This window comes from Sorex araneus, chromosome X, assembly GCF_027595985.1.
Source record: "Sorex araneus isolate mSorAra2 chromosome X, mSorAra2.pri, whole genome shotgun sequence".
NCBI lineage: Eukaryota > Metazoa > Chordata > Mammalia > Eulipotyphla > Soricidae > Sorex > Sorex araneus.
Window position 1 is genome coordinate 292,010,345 of NC_073313.1, and position 27,931 is coordinate 292,038,275.

At 48.9% G+C, this 27,931-nt stretch overlaps 1 protein-coding gene across 1 annotated transcript in view; it reads right to left on the minus strand.

Moving 5' to 3' along the window:
- PRKCE (protein kinase C epsilon) overlaps positions 1 to 27,931 on the minus strand; it is a 497,306-nt gene that overhangs the window by 282,345 nt on the left and 187,030 nt on the right. The window contains exon 2 of the mRNA XM_004611987.2: positions 24,199 to 24,262. Within this exon, the coding sequence (XP_004612044.1) occupies positions 24,199 to 24,262 (64 nt within the window). The remainder of the gene's footprint in view (positions 1 to 24,198; positions 24,263 to 27,931) is intronic.

Genomic DNA, 27,931 nt, shown 5'->3' on the forward strand with positions numbered 1-27,931 from the left:
GCCCAACCCAGCCATGAGAAGAGCAGGAGATGGGTGTGAGACCAGGGGCACGCCCGCGGGCGTCTGCAGCCTCCTTCTCATCCACTGCAGGGATGCAGCCCAGAGCACAGGCTGGCCTTTGTTCCCTGGCACCACAGGGTGGCCCCTCTCCCCCACCCCCTCTGCGTGGAGAAACCGCCAACACTGCTGTAGGGCCCCAAAACCTAGGAAGCAAACAAGATCACAGGACAAGTCCAAACTGGCCTGTTCAAACAGAGCAGCACCCGGGCACTATCAGGGTGCTGGCAATTAGAACCGGGGCCAGTCAGATGCATGGACAAGGCTGACCTTGGCCTGTCCTAGCTCCCAGACCCCACATTCTACGCCAGCTCCATGGACCCCCATGCACTCGTGATGACTCACTCATTTTCCCGCCAGGAAAGCCCTTCGTGTTCACTGCCACAGTCCGCCGGGCACCCTACTTGACATGTACTTCACTGCTCAGGCATCACAAATTCCACCCCACAAATGGGGATTCCCCCAGCCCCACTCTTGCCAGCTGCAGTTAGAAGCCACTCCAGGCTCTCCGTGCTCAGACCCTGACATCTTAAAGCCAGTCTGCTTATTCCTTGTATGTCACCACTCTCTTCCAAAGTGCCAACAAAGTCTCAGTTTGCTCGAACAGGCCCCCAATGCGCCTTCTCATCCCCGCCACCCTGACTGGGGCCATCTCGCTGCTGGCCCAGAGTGGGCAGTGGCTCCTCATGGCTCTGGTTGTGGCCTTGTCCCTCTTCTGTTCATGCCTGCTCAGCAGTCGGAGTGAGCTTGATTAGAACCAGGATCCTGCCACTCCTCTGAGCAGAGCCTGGCCCTGGTGCCCGCTGTGCTTCAGCACAAAGGCCAGAGCCCCGGGGTCAGCAGAGCCCTCGGGAGCCAGCTCCCTGCGGCCACTGCTCCAGCTTTCTGCCCTCAGCATCTGCACGCATGCTGGCTTCCTCATACAGGTCCCTGCACAAAGACTTCCTTCCTTCTCGCATCAGTCACGCCCCATTCTATGGTTTTAGAACTTCACCCAAAGGTCTTCCCTCCCCTGCCTTGCACACCTCCCCTGTCTGCTTCGTTGCTCCTTGGAAGGAATCACAATGACATGATCACCCAAGACTCATCTCATCAGGGAACAGAGCGTGAGGTGCCAAAGAAGATCTGACCGGCGTTTTCAGGTGATGGGGTAGGGTGGGGAGCTCCCCAGCAGTGTTCAGGAGCCCTGGGGAGTCACCTGCAATTCTCAACCATCTGGGCCCGGGGCTCAATGCCAAGAATGCAATGCCAGGAATACCTGGACCCCCCACAGTCACACTGGTGTCTCCGGGACTACACACCAGGGTGCTCAGGACTGCATCCAGCGATGCTCAGGGGACCATGTGGTATCAGGAATCAAACACAGATCATGCAAGTGAGAAGCATGCCCCCTGCCCACGGTGCTTAACCCCAGGCCCAAGATTAGACTTTTCTCTGTATTCCATCCCCATGTCTCCGAGAGTTGGTGGCACAAGGAAGGTGCAAGAAGCATTTGTGGAATGACGAGAGGAATACTGTGGGCCCCTCTCTGCCTGCCCCTCCTTCACTGCCAGACCCAGACAGCAGCCAGAGGTTGTTCTGTCAAAAACTGTCAAAATGTAAAAAAAAAAAAAAAAAAAAGCCCTCATTCAAAGAAGCCTCCCAAATGCAAAGTTAAGGGTTCCTATTCCTGAAGGCTTCAAGGGAGAACAAGTCCAGGTCTGGGTGACAGATTAAAAAAAAACAACAACAACAAATTAACTGTTTTAATTGAGCTTCAATACGACCCAGCAATACCCTGGTAATAATACCCTGGGGGCCCAACAACACAGCAGAAAATCCATCTGCACTCCTATGTCCAATGCAGCTCTATCCACAATAGCCAGAATCTGGAAACAAACCGAGAGCCCGAGAACAGACGACTGGATACAGAAACCATGGTACATCTACACAATGGAATACTATGCAGCTGCCAGGAAAAATTAAGTTATGAAATTTGTTTATAGATGGATGGACATGGAGAGTATCATGCTGAGTGGGATGCATCTGAGGAACAGAGACAGACATAGACTGACTGTACTCGTCTGTGGGATACCAAAAAACATAGTAGGAGACTAATACCCAAGGACAGTGGACATGAGGGCCAGGATGACCGATCTATGGTTGGAAGCTTGCCACAGGTGGCAGGAGGCACGGGAGGTAGAGAAGGGGCCATTGTGACAATAATAGTTGGAAATGATCACTCTGGACGAGAACGGAGTGCTTAAAGTCAGGAAAGGGATATATGTGATAATTTTTCAGTACTTGTACTGCAAAACATAATGCCCAAATAATGGAGAGAGAGAGAGAGAGAGAGAGAGAGAGAGAGAGAGAGAGAGAGAGAGAGAGAGAGAGAGAGAGAGAAGTATTTGCTGTAGAGGCAGGCTGGGGTGGGTAACAGAGAGAAACTGGGGACTCTGGTGGTGAGAAATGTTCACTGGTGAAGGGATGGGTGTTGGAATATTATATGACTGAAACCCTATCATGAACAACTTTGTAACTGAGTATCTCACAGTGATTCCATTTTTTAAAAAATTAACTGTTTTATTACGTAAAGCCCCAAATAAGGCAGGGAACTCACCCCAAAAAACTCAAAGGTTCTTGGTAACTTAGCCAAGATTCATGTCAAATTGGGACTTTTGTACTTTCATTCATTCGATTGGCCACCCAAAGGCCTGATGGTGGCAAGACTTGAATCAAATACAACAAGCTTCTCGGGTGGATTCTGCGTAGGACACTTTTTAATTTGGCCTCTTTTAGGGGGACCATATCTGACAATCCTCAGGGTCACTCTGTGCTCTGGCTCTGTGCTCAGGCGTGCTAGGGATCAAACCCAGGTTGGCGACACACAAGGCAAGGGCCCTGCCTGCTGTACTATCTCTCCAGGCCCTCTGTGTAGGACACTTTTCACAGCCTGTTCAACTCTGCTGAGTTTGCATGTCAGCAAGGAAAGCAAGGAAAGTTCCTCTCTCCTCATTAAGCCAAGGAGGAAAAACAAGTCACAGCAACACAGCCAGAGCCACGCAGGTCAGGAGCACAGCTGGCCCCGAGGCCCTCGGTCCACCTGATCAATGAGTAGGGTGGTTTCTGACGCAGCTGCACTAAAGAGTCCCCAGGAGAGGGGTGTGTGTGTGTGTGTGTGTGTGTGTGTGTGTGGTGTGTGTGTGTGGTGTGTGTCTGTGTGTGTGTCTGTGTGTGTGTGTGTGTGTGTTGGGTGCTGTTCATGGTGTCCGGGTCTCATCCTGATGCTTCTCACTCAGGGGCTCTGAAATGGGCCCTGGACATCTTATTTAAAGATTTCATCATAGAAAAAGTTCAAGACACGTCAAAGTAAACACAAAACACTCGCAAACCCAGGTTCCCAAACACCAGCTGTCATAATTCCCAGTCTGGAGCTAGATCACAGGGATTAAGGTACATGTGGTCAGTAGCAGTCTGATCCCCGCCCTCAGGAGTGACGTCTGAGCACAGAGCTGGGCATAAGCCCCAAGCACTGCTGGGTGTGGTCAAACCCCTCCACAACTCCAAGATAAATTTTTTTTTAAACTCTCAATGCATGGCCTAACTCTGCCAGGCACTAGCACTCCCAAGTGGGTTTCTGTCTAATGGAAACAGCCCCATGAGCACTTGAAACTACTAACATCAATCATGACTGAGGACATGTGCTGTCTCAGTGGAAGTACTCTTCCTCTTTCTTTCTCTCTTTCTCTCTTTCTTTCTCTCTCTGTCTCCCTCCCTCCCTCCCTCTCTCCCTCCCTTCCTTCCTTCCTACCTTCCTTCCTTCCTTTCCTTCTATATTTTTGCTTTTTGGGCCACACCCAGCAATGCTCAAGGATGACCCCTGGCTCTGCACACATCCTGGCGATGCTTGGGGGGATGATATGGAACCCTGAGTACCCAACTTGGGTCAGCCGCATGCAAGGCAAGCGCCCTAGCCACTGGACTATGGCTCTGGTCCATTGGTAACAGCCGCAGTTGGTTGGAGGCTAAAAGTGGACAGCACCAGTGGAGACCTTCACCCTTCTGCCCCGCCCCCCCCCCGCCATGTTATCTGAAGTCAGCCCCAGAGCTCTTCTTATTTTATCCAGGCATTAATCTCTTTTCCGACTTCCCTGCTGATTCAAACGTGATGCCACAGTGGGAGACCAAGGACTTTGCAATGAAAGGGTCAATCCCATCCCATCAGCTGCAGGTGACCCACCTTGAGTGACCTCAGCCTTGTGCACTCAGGCACCTGGGGGCTAACCCAGGCTCCGCTCCCAGAAACCCGGGAGCCTCCGCTAGGAAGTGTGGTTCTTTTTCTCCCCATCCTCCCTTCTTTCTCATTCCCACAAATTCACGCGATCTGAACCTTTCCAGATGGAGCCACAGGCCTGCAGGTCAGCAGTGTTGGGTGACCATCTCAAATACAGAATCCAGGCCTGCTCCTCATCTACTTTGTTTTTTGTTGGATGGTTGTTTGTGGGCCACACCCAGGAGTGTTCAGGGCTTACTTCTGGCTCTATGCTCAGGGATCACTTACAGGAGGACCATTAGGTGCCCGAGATCAAACTGGGGTCAGCTGCAAGGAAGGTAAATGCCGTGATCCGGTACTATCTCATTTTTTTATATTTTAATGAACCATCGTGAGATTTAGTAACAGATTTACAAACTTTCATGATTGCATTTCAGTCAAACAGTGCTCAAGTACCCATCCCTCCACCAGTGCTCATTCTCCACCACCAATGTCCCCAGTATCCCTCCCCACACCCCGCCCCTACCCCTCCCATCCCCTCCGGTACTGTCTCTTTGTCAGCCACTGCTGATCTAGTGAATCAGAAGCTGCATTTTCTCAAGGACTCTGTGTGGCTTATAGGCATATTAAAGCTTTAGAAGGTTTGGGGAGGGGGCGGGATGTGCCATACCAGGAATCAAACCCAGGACCTTACACACGGTCCTACCACTGAAATAGATTCCCAAGAGCTAAAGTTGCAGAAGTTCTGTCCTAGAACAGTATCTCTCAAAGTGTGGGGATCTCTCCCCGCAGTCACAGATATCCCAGGGGCTTGTTGGGAAGCTGCATTCTTGGGCTTCACCCCAAACTTACACAATCAGAAACTCTGGGGTGGGGTCTGGACAAAACTGGAGCTGTGTCTGAGACACCCACAGGCCCGACGCCCTCCTGCTCCACTCGGCCCAGACAGTGTGTAGTGGGAAAAAGCAGACCCCGTGTGTCCAAAGAGAAGCCTCAGCCGCGCCCGGCTCCAACATCAGTACACCCCAATTTCCCCTGATAATCCATAACTTCAGAAACGTCACCAGGAGCTTGGAGGGGGGCGCTGGATTAGAAACCAGGAAAACAACTGAAAAATAGAGGCCAATAATTGATGCTGGTTAAAAAACAAAAAAATAACACTGCCCAAGACCAGTTACATTCAGTACATTCTTGGTAAGAAGGCAACCAAGTTTACATTTTAGAAATATTTCTATTACAACGTGTTACATTTCTTTCAAGTGAGAAACAATCGCTTAGTACAGTCTATTGTGTCAAGAATTTCATACTGAAAATGCGGGGGAGGGGGAGAAAGAACTGGAAGAAAGGTCACGGCTGGGCTGCACCCAAGCCCTTCTCCAGAGCAGCGAGTCTCCAGCTTTTGGACTTCTCGAGTTCTGCTGAGAACTGGACCGAACCTCGGCTCTTTTGCCCTGGAGATGCAGGTCCAGAATCTGTTTCGAGACTGCACCTAATGCAGAGGTTCCAAAGCCTGTGGACCGGGCTGGGGGTGGGGAGCGAGGGCTCTCTGTACTATGCAGAAGGAGGTGCAGAGCAAAAGCAGCTCTGCACCTCTTACGGGAGCAGAACAAGGCAGACCCCAGGGTGGATCCTGGCTCTCTCTCCAGTTGGCTGCAGAATAACCAGAGATGCCTTCCTGCTCTGAAAGAGTGGCTTACAGACATGGTGCTGCTCTGCAGGTAAGGAGGCTGCCATTGGACGGCAAGGAGGCTGCCATTGGGCAGGTAGGGAGGCTGCCATTGGGCAGGTAGGGAGGCTGCCATTGGACGGCAAGGAGGCTGCCATTGGGCAGGTAAGGAGACCACGGGTAGAGAAATGGATACTGGAAAAGGGAGGGTGTCAGGTGTGCTGTGTCAGCTCTCTCTAACCTCGGTCACCTTTTACCTGACCCCATCACTGCCCAGCGGGCTGCAAGGCTGCCTTCTATCACCTCTGTTCAGCTGCCCATACAGTACCCACCTGAATGGTCCACTCCTTGAGTCCATCTCCACACCCAGACACAGCCTGGCCTCCCTAATCACACGTCTCCGCCCCCAGTAGGAAGAGCTGTCTCTGCAGAGTTGGAATAGAGTTGGTCCCTTTAAGCCTCAATGGCACCATATTGCACTTTCTTTTACACCTGTGCCTGCCAATAAGTATAAGCCTCTTGAGGGCAGAGTTTGAGTGTATCATTTTTAGGGAACCCACATCTGGTCAATGAGCACTCAACAGTGAGTGTGGGGAAGGAGCGGGGGCAGGGCTGGACCCGCCTTAGAAATTTATAGCAAAGAAGCCTTTTTCTGTTGACCTGCTGTTGAGTGCGCAGAGAAGCACTCTGTCTCTGGTCCCCAATCTTTTTATTTTTGAGCCTGTTTTCCCTTTAATCATGGACATAATATCCCCAAGATTGCTTGCTCATATGTGTTATCTTTGAAACACCACAATAGCCGTGCAGATGATTGTGAGTACCTGTGTGTGTGTGTATGTGTGTGTGTGTGTGCGTACGTGCACATGCACTCATGTGCAGGCCTGCAGGAGAAGGTGCCCACACACCTTTACACACACACTTGAAGGCTAGCAGAACTGAATGCAGCTCCTGAGTGAGCAGTGCCCGTGGCCCTGGACACGGCATCCTTGCCCACCCTACCTTTACTGTGTGTCCCCAGCGCTGCAGCCCTGGGATGGTAAGGAGAGCACTGTGAGCCGGGAGTCTAGTCAGAAAACCAAGCCAGAAGACCCCAAATCTCTCACACTGCACCTGCGGGTAAAGCCGGATGCCTTCAGGCACACAAGTGCACTCGTGCCCCTCATAGCCTGGAGAACAAGGACATCCTGCAACAAGGCAGGGGACACCCAGACAGCTGTGCCCAGCACCTGACCGGGCTGATCCAGAGGGGAAGAAGAACAATGGGGCTGGAGCGATAAGACCTCGGGTAGAGCACTTACATTATACGAGGCTGACCCAGGATCAAATCCCAGCAGCGCCAGAAGTAATTTCTGAGTGCAGATCTAGGAGTAGCCCCTGAGAACTGCCAGGTGTGCCCCCACAAAGGAACTAGGTGCACTACGGGGGCAATAAAGAGGTGCTTTGAAGGAGGTCCACCTAAAAGTGGTGGGGGCAGGCTGTTAGGAGAAAGTAGAGATAAGCAAAATAATGAGGAACTCCAATGAACAGATTTTTATTTTATTTTATCTATTTTATTGTGGCATGGCCACACCCAGATGAATGATGCTCAGAGTTTATTCCTAGCATCCGTGATACCAGAAATCGAACTGGGGTCAGCCGTGTGCAAGTCCTACCCAACGTATGATCTTTCCTGCCACAGATGAAATGATTTTACTTTTTAAACTGATTTTATTTGATTTCAGTTTTGGAGTCACACCTGGTGGTGTTTAGAGTTAGTTTGTTCTTGGCTCTCTGCTCAGGATCACTTTGGGCAAACTCTGGGGACAGTTTGGTATGCCTGGGACTGAATCTGGGTCAGGTGAGTTTAAGGTAAGTGCCCTACACACCGGACTCTCTCTCTGACCCCAAATGACCTGATTTTAAATACATGTAAGTACAAGGCAAAAATGTCAACAAGTTCAAAGAACTTGGCCCAGGGAAAGCAAAAGTCCTCTGGTCGCCCTTCCTTCTTCTCAGAGGGAGAATCTTTAAAAACTTATTGTGCACACAAAGGCCACGTGTGGAAGTGTCGTGTGCACCTCTTTCTGCATGGATGGGATCATACATACTATTCTAATTTATGTGTTTTACTTGACCACTTATTTTGAACATCTTTCTTTAATAACATATAAACAAAATTTAACTGCTTGTAACAGTTGCTCAGCATTCCACCACAGGCAGATGCCAAATGCCTCTCTGCTAGAGGCATCAGCTTACCCTCAGCTGCATCAAGTTTCACATCTATACATTTGTCTCTGTATTTCCATGCAGGTTTACCACTGAGATAAACCTGCAGCAGAAATTCCAGGCCCAGGAAAACCCAGTTACATTCCCACCAACTGTTCAAATACCACTTACTGAGCACCTCCATTTGTAAGAAAGAGGCAAGAATATAAGCTTTAATTACAGTGATGCTGATAGTAAAATGACATTGGTTACCTGACCCCAAGCAGAAAGCAGGCATTACATTAGGGGCGGATTAAGTTCCACTATTTCCATATTCTTTCTACTGCATAACACATTTTGATGATAAATATTAGTTGTACAACCCAACACGTGGGTTTAAAGACTCTGCTGAAGAACAGGCCATTAATTATAGGGCCAAGTTACCCCAATCTATTATAGGCCAAAATTCTTTTCACTGTCTTCAGCATAACTCATCGTGTGATAAATTATGTGCATTTAAAAAAGTAAAAGAAAAACCACCCTGAGCTTTTTTAGAATTATTTTCCAAGGGTTGCAAGAATTGTCTGTGAGATGTGGAACCAAATTAGTCTCTAGGCTCAAGCCCACCCTTAGCCCTCCCCGGAGCCCCAGTGCCACAGAGTCTGAACTGCAGTCACGAGCCCAGCTGGCAGTTCTCCCAAGCCAGAAGATGGGTGCAAAGAAGGAAGCAAGTTCCCCACCTAAGTTCTCATTTCCTGAAAAGCTGAATTCTCACTGCTCTCACTGCCCAGACTCTCTCCTTACCCCAGCCCTTCTCTGAGAAGCACAAGTCCTGCTGCAACTGCACACACGCCTGCGCCTCAAGAAGCAGCGTCACTCACTGGCTCCCAGAAAAATGCTGTCTGGAACACTGGGGAAGGAGCCGCCGAGAAGAGGTCATTGATCTCTGTCTCCGGGGCTCTATGGCGTGGCAGCTTTGGCACTGGCAGGGGCCTCCGCTTTCCAGATGTTCCACTGAAGGGCTGGAGCGGTGCCAGGGGAGCCCGGCGGATCTACAAAGCAGGGTCTGTTCCCCAAGTGCACACCAGGCACAAGCTACGGCTCCTGCCCGCCAAGTGAGCAGTTCACAGAGACATCTCTGAGGACCGGCTCCTCCCCCCTCACACCCTCGCTCAGGCCAGGTCCACAGCCGAGGCCCAGTTCTGGTTCCCCAGCCCCTCCGAGCGCCCCACCCCACACCAGTACCGACGTGCACACACATTGCTCACCAACGACCAGCTCTGGTTTCTATAGCAACAGAGGGAAAGTCAGCAGGGTTGGAACAAGTAGCGAACTTGACAGTGTCCTTCCAGAAGCTGGCAAAGAAAATGGCCCGGGAAATTCTGGCCTCACCCTAGAAATCTGCTTTCGGAGGAGTGCCAGCTGGCAGGGGGAGGGGGCAACTACAAGGCTGCACACCGAGCTCTCGGCTCCCAAGGGTACAGTTCCCTCCCTCTCCACCCACCCACCTTCCCTGCCAAAGGAAAAGGCCAGAGAGGCACTGAGCACGACACTGCATACGCTGAAAGTTTTCTGAGCAGAGAGCAGACCCAAAATGGCATGTCTGGAGGATTCCATAGGTCCCCGAAAAACTCTTGTCTGAAACACTAGTTAAGGAGCCAATATGATGGATCTAAAGTTATCAGTTCAATTGTCACTGAACAGATATTTTTGAAGCACCTACTACGTGTCAGGTACTATTCCAACTGGCTTAGGAACATAGTTATAAACTAGTAAGACAAAAATGATTGTCCTTTGGGCTTCTTTGTATGCAGCTGGCCCCAATTCGATCCCTGATACTAGATGTAGTCCCCTGAGCACTGTCACAAGTGACCCATGAGCACAGAGCAAGGACTAAGCCCCAAGCACTGCTAGAGATTAAAACAAAAACTAAATGAAACAAAGCAGAAATAAAGAAAAACAAGTGAGAAAGAAGTGAATAAATAATTTTCAGGAAAGATGAAAAGCCTGTAGATATGTGAAAAGATGCTCAATATCATTATGAATCAGAGAAATGCAAATTAAAGCTATCAGGAAATCTGACCGAGCACACAGGCTGATATTAAGAAGTCAGACAAGGGGCTGGAGCGATAGGACAGCGGGTAGGGCGTTTGCCTTGCACTCGGCCAACCCGGGTTCGAATTCCAGCATCCCATATGGTTCCCTGAGCACCGCCAGGGGTAATTTCTGAGTGCATGAGCCAGGAGTGACCCCTGTGCATCACCGGGTGTGACCCAAAAAGCAAAATAAAATAAAATAAAATAAGAAGTCAGACAAGAGCATCATTTTCTAAAGACAAGAAGCAGTTAGAAACTGCAGACATGTTTGATATTGGCTAATACCTAACTTTGGAAGACACAAATTTAAAAATGAACAGACATATTAAACTATTCATTCTATTCATTCTACATTTGAATGACTGCCTTAGATATCCTAAGAAATTATGTAAGTATGCCTCCAGAATACAGTTTTTTCTCTAACAAGAGGATGTGAATGACTGAGAGAATAAGTTAGTCCTGATCAATATAAATGGAATGATGTACAGCAATACAAATGAATTAACTACAGTCTTACACATCATTATGGATGGACCTCAAAAGCATAACACTGGATGGCTCACAAAAGAAATCTATATAGATTGTACTATATAAATAAAGGTCAAGTCAGAGAGATAGTACAGGGATCAAGGCACTTGCCTTGCATGTAATTGACCCTAGTTCAGTCCCTGGCACCATATCTGTGCCCCCAAGCACTGCCAGGAGTGACCCCTGAGCACAGATTCAATAATAAGCCCTGTGCATTGCAGGACATGGTCCAAAACCCAAAACTAATAATCCAGTAAATCAAACTACAATATACAACATCATAGATATGTAGAATAATAAGCATACAAATAGGTGATAAAATTATAAAAGGTGTTAAAAATATTCATCACAAAATGTCGAACTGTATTTATCTGGGAAGAAGAAATGGCAGAGACAGTGAGCGAAGGGTCCCTGGAACACAAAGGGACTGGAAATGTTCATCTTACCCTGGCCACAGCTCTTTAAACCCGGAACAAACATTTCAGAATGGAAACCCTGGAAGGCCAAGAAAACTCGACTGATTTACATTAACCTCAAGGAGCAGCCTGAGTCCAGGGAGTGAAGCACAGGGAACATGCTTCCCAAACAAAGAAATGGCCGTGGGGCCACTTTCTAAGGCATACAAGCTGGGCCGAGGCTGTGTGTAGCTCAGCAAGTACATGTAAAGACCGCAGGGACCTGGATTGATTTATGCGTTACCAAATTAAAAATAAGATCAAAATAGATCCTCTGTGGACAGAGCTAGGTGTTCTTAGTTGGCCTGGCACTGGAGTGGCGACAAAGCTGTGATTAGAGTCGGGAACAGTTGGGCAACTGAAAGGACATCTGTAATTAGCAGGTAAGTCTGTCTGCCAAGCTGCAGCTGGCCTGCGGATGGCCCCGGTGACCCCAAAACTCACTCTTATGGGAAGCTCTTGATTGTCATATATTTGGTCTTCAAACACCACACACTGGCACTGGGCCATCCGTGGCAATACCTCCACAGGGTGACGGTCCCTCTGCCAAGCCACCGTGCCACCACCGCACCTTTGTCACATTTATAGACAGCGTCACTCACAGATCCCTGGAACGAAAATGTCCTTGGGACCTCTGTCTCCTACCACCGTCTGACGTCACGAGCATGCGGAGAGACCAAAATAGACGACTAACATGGAGACTAATAAAATAGAAGAAATAGAATGTTTTATTGCTCTGGAAAATGATAGGTCAGGGAATAAGTGAGCAGCAAGCACTTAGGATAAGATGAGTCTCTCACTTCAGAGGATAGAGGCTAGTACAGCAAATTGGTGGTGGTGAGGGATGGGGGGTGGGGGTCCGTGAGGGGCTCTAAAGGTCCCGTGGGATCCCTCCCAGCACTCAATCAAGCTTCGATGACAACATAGGAAAAATATGTTGGAAATTCCACCAAAGATGATGTCCCAACAAGGAGAGATAAGAGAGTTCTAGAATAGATTTTCCTTCTCTCCCATTATATCATTTAACGCCTCGGTGACCTATCCACTCTCTGAGCCTTCAAACATGTGTTGGAAAGTTCTCCAGACACGAGCAGAGAGAAGCCTCAAAACCAGCTCTTCACAGAGAGGCGGTTCCATAATGGCTTAGGATTTTATCTTTCTAGAAAGATTGGGCTGGGTTGGGTTGCATGTCTTTGTTTTGTTGAGAAAGATACACTATTAATGGGCCTGAGACCAATCTCAAGGAAGGGGGCCATAGGGCTCCCTGTGGGCCCCCAGAATACTCTAGGGGGGCATAGGTTAAAAACCACACAACTGTGGGGCACAAAATGAGACTAGGGGGACAATCAGTAAGGGGGTCACAGAAAGGAAACAAGATTGGAAGGTTTAGTCAGAAAGAGGTTGAGAAGTGCTGGCTTAGAGCACCCCCAGAAAGCTTAGGAGACTGAGTTTTAAGCTTTAGGCAAAAGGCAGGTTGATAATGGGAAAAGGAGAAAAGGCAGCCCCGAGATGGACCCTGCAGCCTGCTGATGGGGGTCAGTCATCCACAATCCTTCTCAGGGGTTCAGTAGACCCTGTCCAAATGCTCAGACTCCTCCTAGCCCCATGGCTGCCAGGTGCCACCACCCTGAGGACGGACACCTTCCTCATAGAAGACTGAACAAATATGGGCACAAAAATGTGTCAGGGGTCTCTATGATCATCTTCTTTCCACAAGGTAGACCGAGACACAGCAATGATGCGCCCATGTGCAGTTCCAGGAGGAAAACTGAAGGTGAGGACCAACAGACAAGAGATTTTCCCACTTAAATCTCTAAGGGAGAGGTCCTACCACTTGCAGGGGTGTCTATTCAAATACAGTCCTTCCCTAGTTCTTTGGAAACAAGATTCAAGCAGTGATACAGCATTGATACACCCATTGTTTGCCTACATTTCCCAGAAATGAACTACTGGGCATGTGGGTACTGCACTACAATTGCCCCTTTCCTCACGGTTCCATAGGCATCTCTACCTTTTGCAGTGAATGCCTGGCTCTAATCAAATAAGCAGCTGTCATGGCACTGACCATTGATATACACTGCCGCTATGTGCCATAAATATCCAGATCTTACAAACAGCTATTAAAAGAATCACTTCTACATTTTAAGAACCCCCCTTCAGTGTCTGCTCAAACACCCAGAGCCGAGGGCCCCCACTCCTCATGAAGGTATTTAACTGCTGACAGTCCTGTCTCCTAGAGGTCTTCCCACAGACTAAATGGAAAGGAAACTAAAGTCATTCTCCGTGGGACTTCACTCTCTTCCCAAAGCTCCAGGGTGGCCCTAAAAGAGCCACAGGGTAAGTCTCCTCACCTCTACTTGGTCAAACTCAAAGACTTTATTCTTCTATTTTTTAGGGAGACTGGAGGAAGGGCAGAAAGGGAGGCCACTTCCAGTGACTCTCAGCCAATCAGAGCAGAGGTCCAAAGCTAAGACCCAAGGGTGCAGAGCTGCCCACATGCTCTTGGTGACCCAAAGAATCCAGGGTCACTCCCAGCAGAGCTTGGGGTCCCCAAGGCTACATGTGGTAGTGCTCCGGGGGCCACATGGTGTCAAGCTCGGGTCCCAGACCACTCAGCTATCTCTGCTCACTCACACTCAGATTTCTCACATTGGTTGGTTTGTTGATAGGCCACACCCAGAGGTGGTGCTGGGGTCCACGTTCAGCAGTGTTGGAATCAAGCTTGGGGGTCCTCCCTGCAAAGCCCAATATACCCCACCTTTTGCAGCCCCTATTGGTTTTATTTGGGTTTGAAGCCACAGCTGTCTGTGCTCAGGGCTTACTCCTGGCACTATGCTCAGAGATCGCTTCAGGTGGTACTCAGGGGACCACAAAGGGTGCTGTGGATCAAACCAGGGTCAGCTTTGTGAAGGGCAAATGCCTTGTCCGCTGTTCAGTCTCCCAGTCCCTCACATTTATAGTCTTCAAACTCAAATGGTTGCAAAGAATACTGTGCTATGGCCAGGAGCCCCTGAGTCTGCTTTCTGCTGACAGTATAAAGAGAAATGGGGAAACCTTCACTATAAAGCTGCTCAGTGCTGAATTCAAGATCAGTAATCAGAGCCAATGGTGATCAAGGCCCCCAAGAACATCAGAGGCAACTTGGGTCATACTGGCTCACTAGGGACAAAGCCCACCCTTGTTCCCAAACTGCCCTTTCAGAGTGAGGGTGATGGGATGGTACATGGCCACTATGGAGACTCATGGATGCTGGTTCAGTGGTCAGGAATCTCTGCCCATGGATGCCGGACGACAAGTTGCTGCCAGGGCTCCAGCTGTGCACAGAGTGAAATTTAAAAAAAAAATTGTGTAGTTATACAGCCTGACACAAGGGTACGGGGGAGCAAATCCAGGGTCCAGACCAATGGGAAGAGGGACTAATCATGGGAAGGCCACCCTCCATCCCCTGGCAGAAGCAAATGTGCAATCCAACTTTGAGAGAGCAGAGAAGTAGATTAATAAACCGGAAGGGGACCAAGGATTATTTGGGGGGTGCTAGGTATTTGCGAAGATGCTGCAGGGGCCTCAGAGAACCCCTAGTGAGTATTGGGCCCAGAAAGCTTACACACTCGGCCCCACGCCCACCTCTGAAACTGATGTATACTGCAATCTGAAACAGCTGATTATCCACAGCAAATTCAGTCCAAACACTTTGTTTACCGCAACAGTCTCCTTCTAAAGGGGTACTTTTTTGCTGTTATTTCACTTAGTCACACATTTGTCACACATATTTATCCGGCAAGTAAAAATCACGCCCCTACTGGGTTCCCAGCACTGAGTGCAGAACTCCCCCTGCACTTCCCATCCAGAAATGGCAGGTGCAACTCGCCTGCCTCAGAGAAGCATCAAGTAGAGGTAAGTTCTAGCAAGGTCCCTGGGTGAGTTATTTTAATTAAAGCCCCAGGAACCGGGAGAAAATTAGCACAGCAGGATCAAATTCAAGCACCACTCAATACTTGAGGGTATTTATAGAAAAGCAAACACAAAACACCAAGTCCAATACCCTGACGGGCTACTTTTTGTTTTCTTGCTATAAATTGACGCTTGTTCTCCAATCGGAGGAACACCACCGTCTCCATCCTGACCTTCACGCAGGGCAGAACACCAAGGCCCAGGCACTGCCCTCCTCCCTAAGAAGACCAAGTGCCTTCTCCACCATTCCACACCAACAAAAGAGAGAACGGGGAGGGAAAGAGTCTGCACGGAAGAGTTTAAAGGCTCGGACTCTGAGATGTTCCAACTGGACGGCAGTTGGGAAAGGGAGCCAGAGGGTTTCCCTCCTCCCTTGGGAGTGGGGGGCTGGCCAGCATGGAGGCAGAGAGAAAACCTTGGGTCTTGTTGGGATTTTGCTTCTCCTCGAGCTGTTGGGGGTGGGGGGGTGACAGCGTGGGCATTTCCTGGGGTTTGGTTGGAGATGCAGCCCCAGGCCTGGCAGCAGGCCCACTGTGTCAGGACTCAGTGCTTCACCATCTTGACTCTCCAAGTGTCCTTTCCTTCCGGGGACAATCGAGATGGACCGCCTGGAGGGCTAGTACAGGGCTAAGGCTCTCGCTGGGCAGGACCCACCACAGTTGGATCCCCAGCCCTGCATATGGTCCCTTGAGCACTGCCCAAGGGTCACTCCTGAGCTCAGAGCCAAGAAGAGCTCCCGAGCAACTCTAGGTGTGCTTCCCCCCCCAAAAAAAAAATCCCCAAAAGAAATTAAATAAACTAGCAATGATTGAAGCTCCCTAGCAGATTCACTTAGGTTTAAATAAAACCCCCTTCGTACAGAGATTTGATTTCAGTTATTTTGTTGTCTCTCAAACACCCCTTCCAAGTGCCAAGCTATGCACGAATTTCTTTTGACGATGAGCCAAAGAGCAAGGATGAATTCTTTAGCAGGCCTCCTTCCTTGCTGAGGCCACCAAGGCCCCAAGGAGTGTCGATAACGAAGCGTCAGAACCGCTTAGCCTGAGAGTGTCGAGATGCCATGGCTCACAGCCCTCTCAGCTTTGTTTCTCGAGCCCTCAGCACGCTCCCAGCAAGCAGGAATCTCACAGAACATGCTGGGTCACTCCATCAGTGAGTCAACTAATGAACTCAAAAGCAGGGCTGGCAGCGCAGGTGCCCATGGCCGCCTCACCACAATAACACGGAACACAGACAAAAGTGAACTTGACTTTCCTCGAGATTACTCATCCCCATGGTCCAAAGATCTCTCTCTTGCCAACTGTGGAGTGTCTCTCTGTTTAAATTGAAACCACCAAGATTTTCCATGTCAGAAACCAGGCAAACTTGAGAGTTTGCCTAGAGTTTGCCTGGAGGGGAGAGAAAACCAGCTGGCATCCAACTTCCCTGCTGGGCTGGAAAGATGGTCCTGCAGCTGGTAGAGTCTCAGTCTATGGGGAACCAACTGGGGCTGGTAGCAGCGAACCTGGATGCCAGCGAGCGCCATTCAGAACTTGTCCCAAACGGCCACAATGCAGGTGACTATGCAAAGAGTGGCCACCTGGAGCGACCACGCTGGGCAGTTTACTCCTGGGAGAGGTCAGCGAGCTGGCCCTGAGGCCTCTGTGACAGGCACCACCTGAAGGAATCCCTTCTTAGCACATCCCATACTGACCCAGACTTGGGCAGACTGTTCAGCAGATGGAGAACGTTGTCTCTGGATCTCCTGAGTTTAGGTTTTAGTTTCAGTGGCTTCAGTGGGACATTCCTCTCTCACAGGGTCTTTGGAGCCGTCATGACATGCCACTATCTCTGTCCATGTGGGCACGGCCCCATCAACACCAAAATGCTTTTCAAAATTCTAATTTTTTTTTTTTTGCTTTGGGGCCACATCTGGCAGCGCTCAGGACTTACTCCTGGTTCATGCTCAAGGATAACTCCTGGTGGGACTCAGGGGATAGGGATGGTGGGGGTCCGTCCCAGGCTGTCCATGTCCAAGACAAGAGCCCTGTCCACTGTACAATGGCTCCAGCCCTGGGGAGGTTTTAAGTTTTTTCTTTTTTATTAATAAATGCCACTATTTATTGCTTTATGATTACTTTTCACCTGTCATCATAAAAATATACTTTATATGTCTTCCCCTATTGAAAGATAAGTATTTTGCATCAATAGTAGTTTTCTTCCTCACAGACAATGTTCTATTTCATAGACAATGTTATACTTCTTTTACTTATTCAATTAAATTTTTTCTTAAAACACAACTTTATAACTTCTAATTGCTCACAATACTACCATCTCAAGACAAATATTTTACCTTGTATACTCATTGCTCCATGACTGGAGCGATAGCACAGTGGGTAGGGCATTTGCCTTGTAGGCAACCGACCCAGGTTTGATTCCTCATCCTTCTCAGAGAGTTTGGCAAGCTACTGAGAGTATCCCAACTGTATGGCAGAGCCTGGCAAGCTACCTGTGGTGCATTTGATATGCCAAAAACAGTAACAACCAGTCTCACAATGGAGATGTTACTCGTGCCCGGTCAAGCAAATAGATGAACAACTGGATGACAGTGCTACAGTACTACAGTCCATTCATCATAGATCAATCTTTCACATGAGGAAGAAAAGTTAAATTTGTATCATTATGTAGCACACACTTTATGACATAATGATTTTTTTAAACATAGTGCCAAGGTCAGTAGAGCAGCCTAAGTGGAACCAGCAGAATAAAACAGAAAACTGTAATTTTGATGAATTAAACCACATCCTTCAAGAAAGCAAAAAATTGGGAAAAGCCACTGAGAAACTCTCTCGAAGTAAGTTCACCTACTCGATTATAATTGGAATTCCTAACAAGTATTAAAACAAAATCATTCATTACCATTGCCAGTAAACCATTTCCAACATCCTCATTATAATTCCATGGGAGATTAGTGCATGAGATTGATATTTTTATATGCATATATTTTTAATTTTTAATATTTAAAAAAATTTATTAGTGAATCACCATGAGGTACAGTTACAAACTTGGAAACTTTCATGTACCCATTCTTCTCCACCAATGTTCCCAGTATCCCTCCCACCACCCCCACCCCACCCTGTTCTGCGCAGACATAGGAAGGAACACCTGCATCACAGGCATTGCCAAGAACGTTCCCTCTGTCCCTCTATGCTGAATTCACCTTGTCCCTTGCCCAGAGACAGCCAATGTGCCCCCTGGGCTTTGTACCCTTGGAGAGAGCATATGGACACACAGAACTTCCTCTGAAACGTACGGCCCAGAACAGAAGCAACTTGCTCACATCACCCATGTGTCCGTAGCACAGAAGGGAAGGGCTGACACAGTGCTGGACACGCCCAGGGCCCAGGGTCAATATCTTCTAGGCGAATGACCAGATGCAGAAAGCGGGCAGGCAAGCAGGTCTGAGTCCCTCCCCTTCTGCCTTCTGATCAGATGGACCTTCAGCAGACCACATCTCCTCAGCAAGGGTGAGGACAGCAGCGACCAGCTGTCTCTCAGGGTCGTCAAGTAGAGGGAACGAGAAAAGGCTAGTGTGGAAGTGTTGGTCACTGTGCGTGTGGTCCGGGGGTCGAACTCAGGACCCCACACATGCAGGAGATCTACCTCTGAGGTAGGGCCCTAGCCCTTGTTACTCTGCAGAGACCATCCACTCCAAGGGGGCCCTCACGTGGAAGTGGGCTCCGGCCTTGGTGGGCTCCTTGCAGCATGCCTCACCAACAACTGCCCAGCCCCTCTAAAACACGCGTGGGCCGAGTGCTCTCACCTTCTGGAGGAGCACAGAGAGCTGAGGGGGGGACGTGTCCATTAGCTCTGCACTCCCGGTGCTCCGTATAGATTTCATAAGCCAGTGATGCTTCCAGTGAGCAGATCACAGAACAGAGTCTGAATCACTCATTCTTGCAGTGCAGGCCAAGGTCCAGCCCTTTCCAGGCCCCCCTCAGCTCACACCGTATTAACATGAAGGAGGAAGATAAAAGCCCCAGGGTCAGCTGCTCAAGGAAGATGGTAAATGCACTTGATTGTGAAAATGGGAATGTTTCAACAAAGCTAGGTAATAAGGAAAATCAATAAAACTGTCAGCACTGGCCAATTTCAACTGAATAAAAGAATAAAGTAATTGGTCCTGAAAGACAACTCTCTAAATTAAGTTAGATGAGTGGAAATACCCTTTTCTTTTAAGCCAAATCATGAGGACATCAACAAGAGCAAATGATTAAATTATAGGTTACTCTGACCCACCGGGAGCTGAGCTGTAAACACAAATTTCCCCAAACTATCTTCTTTATAGGACACAGAAAATGACACAGAGTGAGACAACAGAGTCAGAATTGGAGACCAGGCCAGGAAACAGGGGGCTCACTTCTTAACTAAGGCTCGATGAGAAACCTACCCTCTCCGTAGGGTTTTCAACCTGGCATTTCCTCACCAATTACTTCATTAGCGGAAAGAGGCACCGGTCAATCCACAGTGCCCAGCCCTGGCCCCAGAGAGGTGGTTAGGAGTGACCCTGAGGGGCTTTGCTTCTGCAGACACTCAGGATTCACTTCTGTTTTTCATCTGCCAGTGGCTGGCATTTGGTGTCCTTAACCAGATGACTCACTTCAGAGAAACTTCGGTGCATCTGAGTCTCTCTGGGAGGAAGCAGGCCTTCTTGGCTTGTTTCTCACCGAGCACTTTAGCAATATCTCTGGGATATAAGCCCCTCATGGGGTAGGGGGGTTAGGTGGGGGCTGGGGGTGATGCTCACTGTTCTCAGGCTGACTCCACTTGTCTCGTCTGCTGCATCTGGTCAGATCTAGGGAGGCATTCATTCCTCCAGGACAAAGAATGGATCCCAAAATCTGGGAGCAAAGGGAACTGCTCCTCAAGTCTGAGAATCAGCAACATAGAGTCAGGTTGGGGGTGCCTGCGGCTGAACGTGTGAGCACCACCAGCAGAGGTGCCCTCCTCACCTACTGCTCCAACAGAAGAGCAGCAGGCAGAAGAGGGCAGGAAAAAATGAGGTAGAGCAGGGAAAGAGAAACCAAAGACGTGCTGCGCGTCCCCAGGTCAATGTTAAGGGCTGGGATTTACTTTCCTCTTCACAAGCGGGATGAGCGGGGCCAGGATGCCCGTCTGGGGCACTTCACAGGAGAGCAGCCCCTACTCCTTGCTGCTGGTGCTGGTGCTGAAGGCCCCTACTTGGGAAGCTGAGTACTCCCCTTCGCCCTCAGGCACTGCTTCTTCTTAAAGACCCAGCAGAAGACAAGAAGGGAAAGAGGGGAGTGGCCGGGCTGGACCCTAGGACCCCACTGAGATGCTGGACAGGAGGATACTGAGGAGTCAGCTCACCCTGGACCTCCCGACATCACCATTCCTGCTTCTATTACCTAGGCAAATTAATGAAGGATTCGATGAGCCCTTAGCACTGTGTTCACTCAAAGTGAACACGGGGAGATATAACTTAAAATAAAAACAGACTCGAAGAGGTACCTGAGATGGGAAGATAACACACAAGTATTCCCAGGGGATTTGCTTCTTGGGAGAATCTAAGAAAAATGTTTGGCCCAGTACCATCAGAAATGTCCTTCTCTTTCACCCTTTCCTACCTGCTACCAATATGAGGCAGCCCTCAGCCTTGAGCTCTGATAGACGTTTATTCAAGTTATACCAAAGAACAAAATGGCATGACTGGAAATGACCTTAATTGTCATCCAGCCTGACCCTGTACATGTGAGGTTAGGGTGTCTGGTTTAGCTTAAAGTGCACACCAGTCAAATCCCATTAGGGGAACTGCACAGGACATGCCAGCAGTGGAATTTTGTTAGACAGTAAGAAATCACATTAGTTCCAGCAGATGTAAACGTTCAGGCTCCCGACAGTGTGTTAGTTAGAGAAGGACTCCTCGGGCACAGCTGAGAAGAAAGGGGTGCATTTGTATGCCCACACACACATGGATTTCTCTGAGCTCTCATGACTGTGTGGACAGGTTTGTGCAATTTCTATGAACACCCTTCTTGCCCCCATTGGTGGGGTGCGAGAGAAAGGAAAACAGAAAGGATTCTTTTTTTCTTTTGCTGGTTTGGGGGCCACACCCAGCAGCACTCGGGGATCATTCCTGGCAGTGCTCAGGACATTGTCTAGAGTGCCAGTGATCGAACCCAAGTTGGCTGTGTCCAAGGCAAATGTTTTATCCGCTATACTCTTCTCTCCAACTCCTCAAGGGAGTCTTGATGGCAGAATAATAGAGTGGTGAAAGCATTGGCTATGCCTCATTTCAACTCTCTTTGCACCCTTTTGAGGAGTACAGTGCTTAATATTTTCACTACAGAGTGGGATGAGGCATCTGTGAGTGTGCGCGGGCTTGTGGTGGCATGAAGTTCTGCACCAAGGGTGAGCGCTGTTGTGGCCTCCCCACCTTGCCTCTTCCCCCAAACAAAACCACTTCATAGGTTCCCCAGAACACATGCATAGAACCCAGAGGAAAACAAGATAAATTTCTAAAAACCATCTCTAAAGTCCTTCCCTTCCTGGGGATAGCATCCCAAATCCAGGAAGAGCAAGTAAAAAGAGCTAGAAAACATCCCTTTTTTTTGGGGGGGGGGGCAATACCTGGAAGTGCTCTGTGCTGACTCCTCCATCTGGGTACTCAGAAATCAGCACTGGTGGAACTCATATGCAGTGCCAGGAATAGAACCAGGGTCTGCCACGTGCAAGGTAAGTGTCCCACCTACTAAACTATCTCTTCAGATGGAAAAACTTCTCCTTCTTCTCAGAGCAACATTTGCTAACACCTTACAGAGTCTAAATTCTGGCATGTGTCAGCATTTCTGAAGTAAACCCTCTTTTCTTTAGAGGAAAGAGATGAAAAAAAATTAGATGAAGAATTCAGCCCAATGAAAATTGCTTTGGCCATTCAAATGCAGTAAGAATCTGGGGAAGCAAGAAAGGAAAAGTATCACTTGCATATGATTTATTTATTCACTTGTCCACATCCTTTCCCTCAAATGTATAAAAAGAAATGAAAGAAAGAAGGCTGACTTCTATGATTTGCAAGCCATTAATATTTGTTAAAGAAAAAAAGTCTAAGCCCTGCCTCTTGGAACAGGAACTATTTAACTAATTATTCCCCTGGGTATAAATTATGTAAGATTAAAAAGGTCATGGTGCTTGCTCAGCAAATGCTGTTCCGTGCCCATAACTAGGAGGTGATTGTAATGTCTGAAGTCAGGTGAATGTGGTTCATATGCTAGTAAACACTATGGAAGCCTGTGCCCTACTGGGACATCTTATGTCCTAACTTAGAGATAGGGACAGCAGTGCCCCTTTTTATTATTCTGTAGGTCCTTTGGTACATCTTAAATATTTAAATATTTCATGCTAAATATTGTTAAAACCTCCACTGTTCTAAAACTGTTTCTATTCTGGTCTGTTCAGAGCTCAGAGCTGAGCAAAAAAGTTGGAAATGCCAAAATCTAATTGCAATCAAGAGAAGAAAATGTAGTAGAGCAATTTGGGAGAGATATTTAAAATTTGAAATCTAAGCCAAATAATTGAGATATATTAAAAAAGAATGGAATACTCTTAGGAGCCCCATATACACACAATTATCAAATTATTCTGAACACCTGTTGAAAGTGGGCCAGCTGATGATCAGCCAATCATCAGGCACAGACACTTTTAGAACAACTGATGATCAGCCAATCATCAGGCACAGACTCTTCTAGGCCAGCTGATGATGATCCAATCATCAGGCACAGACACTTTTAGACCAACTGATGATCAGCCAATCATCAGGCACAGACTCTTCTAGGCCAGCTAATGATCAGCCAATCATCAGGCACAGACACTTTTAGACCAACTGATGATCAGCCAATCATCAGGCAGACACGTCCAGGTCAATTGATGATTAGCCAATCATCAAACACAGACACTTCCAGGCTATCCTCTGACCAGCAACTCTCCATTCCATCTCCCCTTCCTGACCCATAAACTAGAGCTTTGAAGCTAAAACAGAGGAGATATTCTAGGGTCACAACTCTGTGAACACAGCATTAACAACCCTCAGTATTCAGGACAGATGTCAAAGGTCCACATCTTAAGCCAGGGGCCAAAGGAACTGAGAGTCTCACTCCTTTTGGGGTATAATCCCCACACCCTGATTTTGCCCAAGAGGAACCACCTATTGTCCTCTAGTATTTTGCCATGATATCCAGGGCAGCTGTGCCCCTGCCCACAGCAAGAGAAGAAAAGGAAATATGATTTACAACTGGCTTTCAGCTCTAATCTCCAACCAGCGTCTTCCCTGTGGACAAAGTTCCACTGTCCAGTGAGCCCCTGGAAGGGAAGGCCTCAACCCCACTGAACCCTCAGAGGTGTTAGGGAACAACGTCAGGACAGAGAGGAGGAGAATCTACTCAACAACATCTACACTCTTCTAATCAGCCAGAGGGGAAGTCAGCATTTCTCACCCCATTATTTCTCTTTAAGAGACTGTACACCAAACTGGTTAAAAAAAAAAAAAGGAAGAAGAAGAAGAGGTAGCATTGCTATGAATGCTTTGTAGTACAATTCTACCGTCCCACACTTAGGTCATTACCAATTAAGTTATATACCAAACGGTATATATTTACCTGTTCTCTTTCCCAGCATGCAGGTGTGTGCACATGCACACACACAGACACACACAGACAGACACACAGACACACAGAGTCTCTGGGGAGCGCCTGCACTCTACATCAGCACACACTACGCCTGCTTCCGTGGCCGCATTGCTGGAAGCCAGAATGCTTTCTTCTGTTCCTCGGCAGCTAACAGATGGCCGGTCTCTTTTGGTACAAGGGCGTGAGCATCTTCAAAATAACCTTCTCCCCATAAAGCGTGCCAATTAATCAAATGCCACAGCAATGTATCCCTGGCCAAGGCGGGGTGGCGAAACCAGGAGCCAAGGGGTGAACGGAAGAGAAGAAGGAGGAGCAGTCATTCTCTTACCTTCGCCCGAGGATCCCGAGAGATCGATGATCACATACACTTTTCCTTCTGGCTCCAGATCAATCTGCAATGGAGAAAGCAACAGGGATGGTGTCAAAACACTGCTGCCAGGGGCCCCTTCCCCCCCAGCGGGGGCCACATCCTGGAGTCACGGCGCCATTCAGTTCCTTACCCTATGGCGGGCCCATGGCAGGGAAGCTGGGAAAGCAGAGAGTCGGTGTTTTCAGACTGTAGGCCTGGCCTGCAGGCAGAACTCACAGCACTCACACATCACCGAGAGCTTTGAACGTCACCCCCAGGCTTGCTTCCCCAGGCAAACTGGGCATGGGGACACTTGACACGTGGGGACATCTGGGGACACATCGAAAATAACTGGGGGCACTTTTGCTAGCCCTGGATAAGTGGACAGGAAGTGCTGCTCCTGGCCATCGCTGCAGGTGAACCTATTACAGCATCCGAGCCATCTTCTCCACAAGGAATCACACAGCCCGTGCTCGCCATGATCCCTTCTCATGGCTGTCGGGATGGTGCGCTCCAAGTCCAAGAGAAGCAACAACACCAAGATGCAGTTCGCATCTAAAGAAACCCACGTTTCTTTATCCCACCACCACACCTGCCCGCCGGGGGTCCAGAGAAACCTCAGACTCAGACAGTGTTCCAGAACTTGAGGTGTTCCCAATCCCAGTGCAGCTACAAAGCAGATTCTTGCCGTGAGCTTCCATATGACTCCCCCCCGCCCAATACCACTTCCGGGAATATACCTGAGGGTGCAAAAAAGCACAGTAGAAATTACATCTGAACTATATGTTGATTGTAGCCCTGTTCACAAAGCCAGAATCAGGAAACAATCCAAGACGACTGGTTAAAGAAACTTTGGTACATCTACACAATGGAATACTATGCAGCTGTTAGGTGAGATGAAGTCATGAAATTTGCTTATAAATGGATAGACATGAAGAGGATCATGCTAAGTGAAATGAGTCAGAAAGGGAGGGACAGATATAGAAGGGCTGCACTCATTTGTGGAATATAAGATAACATAATATGAGACTGACACCCAAGGACAGTAGACACAAGGCCTGGAATATTGCCCCATGGTTAGAAGCCTGCCTCATGAGCTGGGGGAGAAGGCAGCTGGAATAGAGAAGGGATCACCAAGTCAATGATGGTTGGAGGGATTGGTCAGGATGGGAGATGTGTGCTGAAAGTAGATAAAGGACCAAACATGATGACCTCTCAGTATTTGTATCGCAAACCATAATGCCCAAAAATAGAGAGAGAGTATGGGAAAAATTATTTGCCATGGAGGCAGGGGGAGGGTTGGAAAGGGGGAGGGATACTGGGGACACTGGTGGTGGAGAATGCGCACTGGTGGAGGGATGGGTGTTTGATCATTGTATGACTGAAATTCAAACATGAAAGCTTGTAACTGTATCTCATGTTGATTCAATAAAAATAAATGAAAGAAAAAAATTGAGCCATAATAGTTAAAAAATCAGATTCTGCTTTAGGGCTGAGGTGTAGTGGAAAAGGCAAGCCTGAGGGCAGTTAGACGAGCCAACAAAGGTAGGACTCTGTGAAGGCGCCAAAGAGAAGGCGCTTCTTGTGGAAGAAAGAGCATAAGCAAAGGCCCAGGAGTGTATATGGTGCTTTGGGGAGACTGAAGCCCCGCCCCACCCGCCCCCAGCCCTGCTCAGGTCAGAGCTGGATATACCTATGCTTTATTAACCCTACGTTTCGCCAGAGTTGCAGACAACAAGTCAGCACCATCAAATTGTTACCATCCTCATCCACCTTCTCCTTCACCTCCTAAATTTTAGCCCCCTAACCTCCTACTTGAGACCTAGCCGGCCCTTGTACCCCAGTGAAGTGGGCTGACAGGAAAATCAGAGGGTTGGCTCAGTGGGTTGGCTCTTACAGTCAAGACATCTTTGCAGGGCCTGTGTGCTCCTTACAGAGATTTCTGTTTTCTGAGAAGTAACTCCCCGAAGCTGGATCACCGAGTACCCCTGGCAGCGTCCCGGCCTCCACACTCCCATCTGTCTCAGCAATGCTTTAATTGGCTGATACGTGCCAGGCTCGGCTCCCCAACAAGCTGTGAATTTCTGCAGAAAGCAGGAACCACTCCCCCACTTTTCTTTTTCTTTATCCTCAGCAAAGAGGGGGCGTACACACACACACACACACACACACACACACACACACACACACACACGCAGCAAAGACTCTTCAACCAAAGTCAGCTTAACCACCTCACCTCCTTCAAGGTCAAGGTCAACTGCTGCACGGTCTTTAAGTCTCTCCAGCTAGTCCCAGAGAGACGAACGAACCCTTCAGCCTGGGCCCCCATAATGCACATCCATATCCCAACACGCTTCCTATTAAGTTGCAGTATTCCGTCCATATGTCTCTCTCCTCTGCTAAACGGAGTAGGAGATTGATGGTATTTGCATCCCTAGAGCAGAGCTCTGTCTGCTAGGCGGGAGACGCCCATCAACGTTGGTGGAGGTGGGAAAGACTCTAAGTTTGGAGCTCCCGGAGCCTATTCTGGGATCATTCACCCTCCAAGCCCCCGCTCTCTCGGGGAGACAGGGATCTGTGCTGATTCCCACGGTGGACAGGAGAGAGAGGGCTCTACCCTGAGCGGCCCCCTTCCCCCACCCCACAAGGCAGAGAAACTCACCTTGACCTGACGTTCTCTGAGTCCCTCCCACCAGATCTCACGCACTCAAAGTCACTGCTGACTCCCCATGTCACGCACAGACTTCAGTGACCAGAGAGGCTGCAGGGTTCCCTGTGAAATGTCAGTTCCGGGACGGCCGGGAAGGCGCAATGGTGGAGCACAAGAGGACACACCTAGCCTGTGTGAGTTCAATCCCCAGCACTGCATCCCGCCCCCCACCCCAAACACTGAATGGCACGGCACCCAGGCCATTCCCTCCCCCACCCATAAAATCACTTCCATCCCACCAACAGGGACCATCAGGGCCCGACAGGGGAACCCTCCAGCTACCCCATAGGTGCTGCTCTCCTGAGTTTGGGGTCTTGAGTCTAGGACTCAACAAAGAGAGGAGGAAAGGAGTTTGCCCATCCCACCCACCCCCAGGATCCACAACTGTAGGTTTCCAGGTGAAGAAAATGGCACAGCTTCTGCAAAGATGCCATGGTTGTAAGAGCCAACGCTCTGCTTCTCCCATCAGACCACCGCTCCTGCACCCTCATCACCCACCTCCCCAATGAGGGCCCTCGCCAGGAGTTCCAGCTGGTGCCTGCGCCGTCCCGAACCGCAGAGAGTAAAACCACCAACTTGACACATCAGAGTCATACCAGACCTGGCCTCTAGGTCCCTGCCTGCCTCCACTGAAAACTCGCAGGACAACAAGCGTGTCTGTGGGGGGGGGGGGATGGGTCGGGCAGCTAGGATACAGAAGGAACCACTATGACAAAAACAGTTGAAATGATCACTCTGGACAAGGCTTGACTGCTGAAAGGAGGTAAAGAGATAGATGTACTAACCTTTCTGTACCTGTATTGTAAACCCTAATGCCCAAAAGGAAAGAGAGAGAGAGAGAGAGAGAGAGAGAGAGAGAGAGAGAGAGAGAGAGAGAGAGAGGAAAAGTGCCTGCCGTAGGCATAGAGGCAGACTGGGGGGAGGGAGGATAGCGGGAGGGAAACTGGGGACACTGGTGTTGGGAAATGTACTTTAGTGAAGGAACAGATGTTGGAACATTGT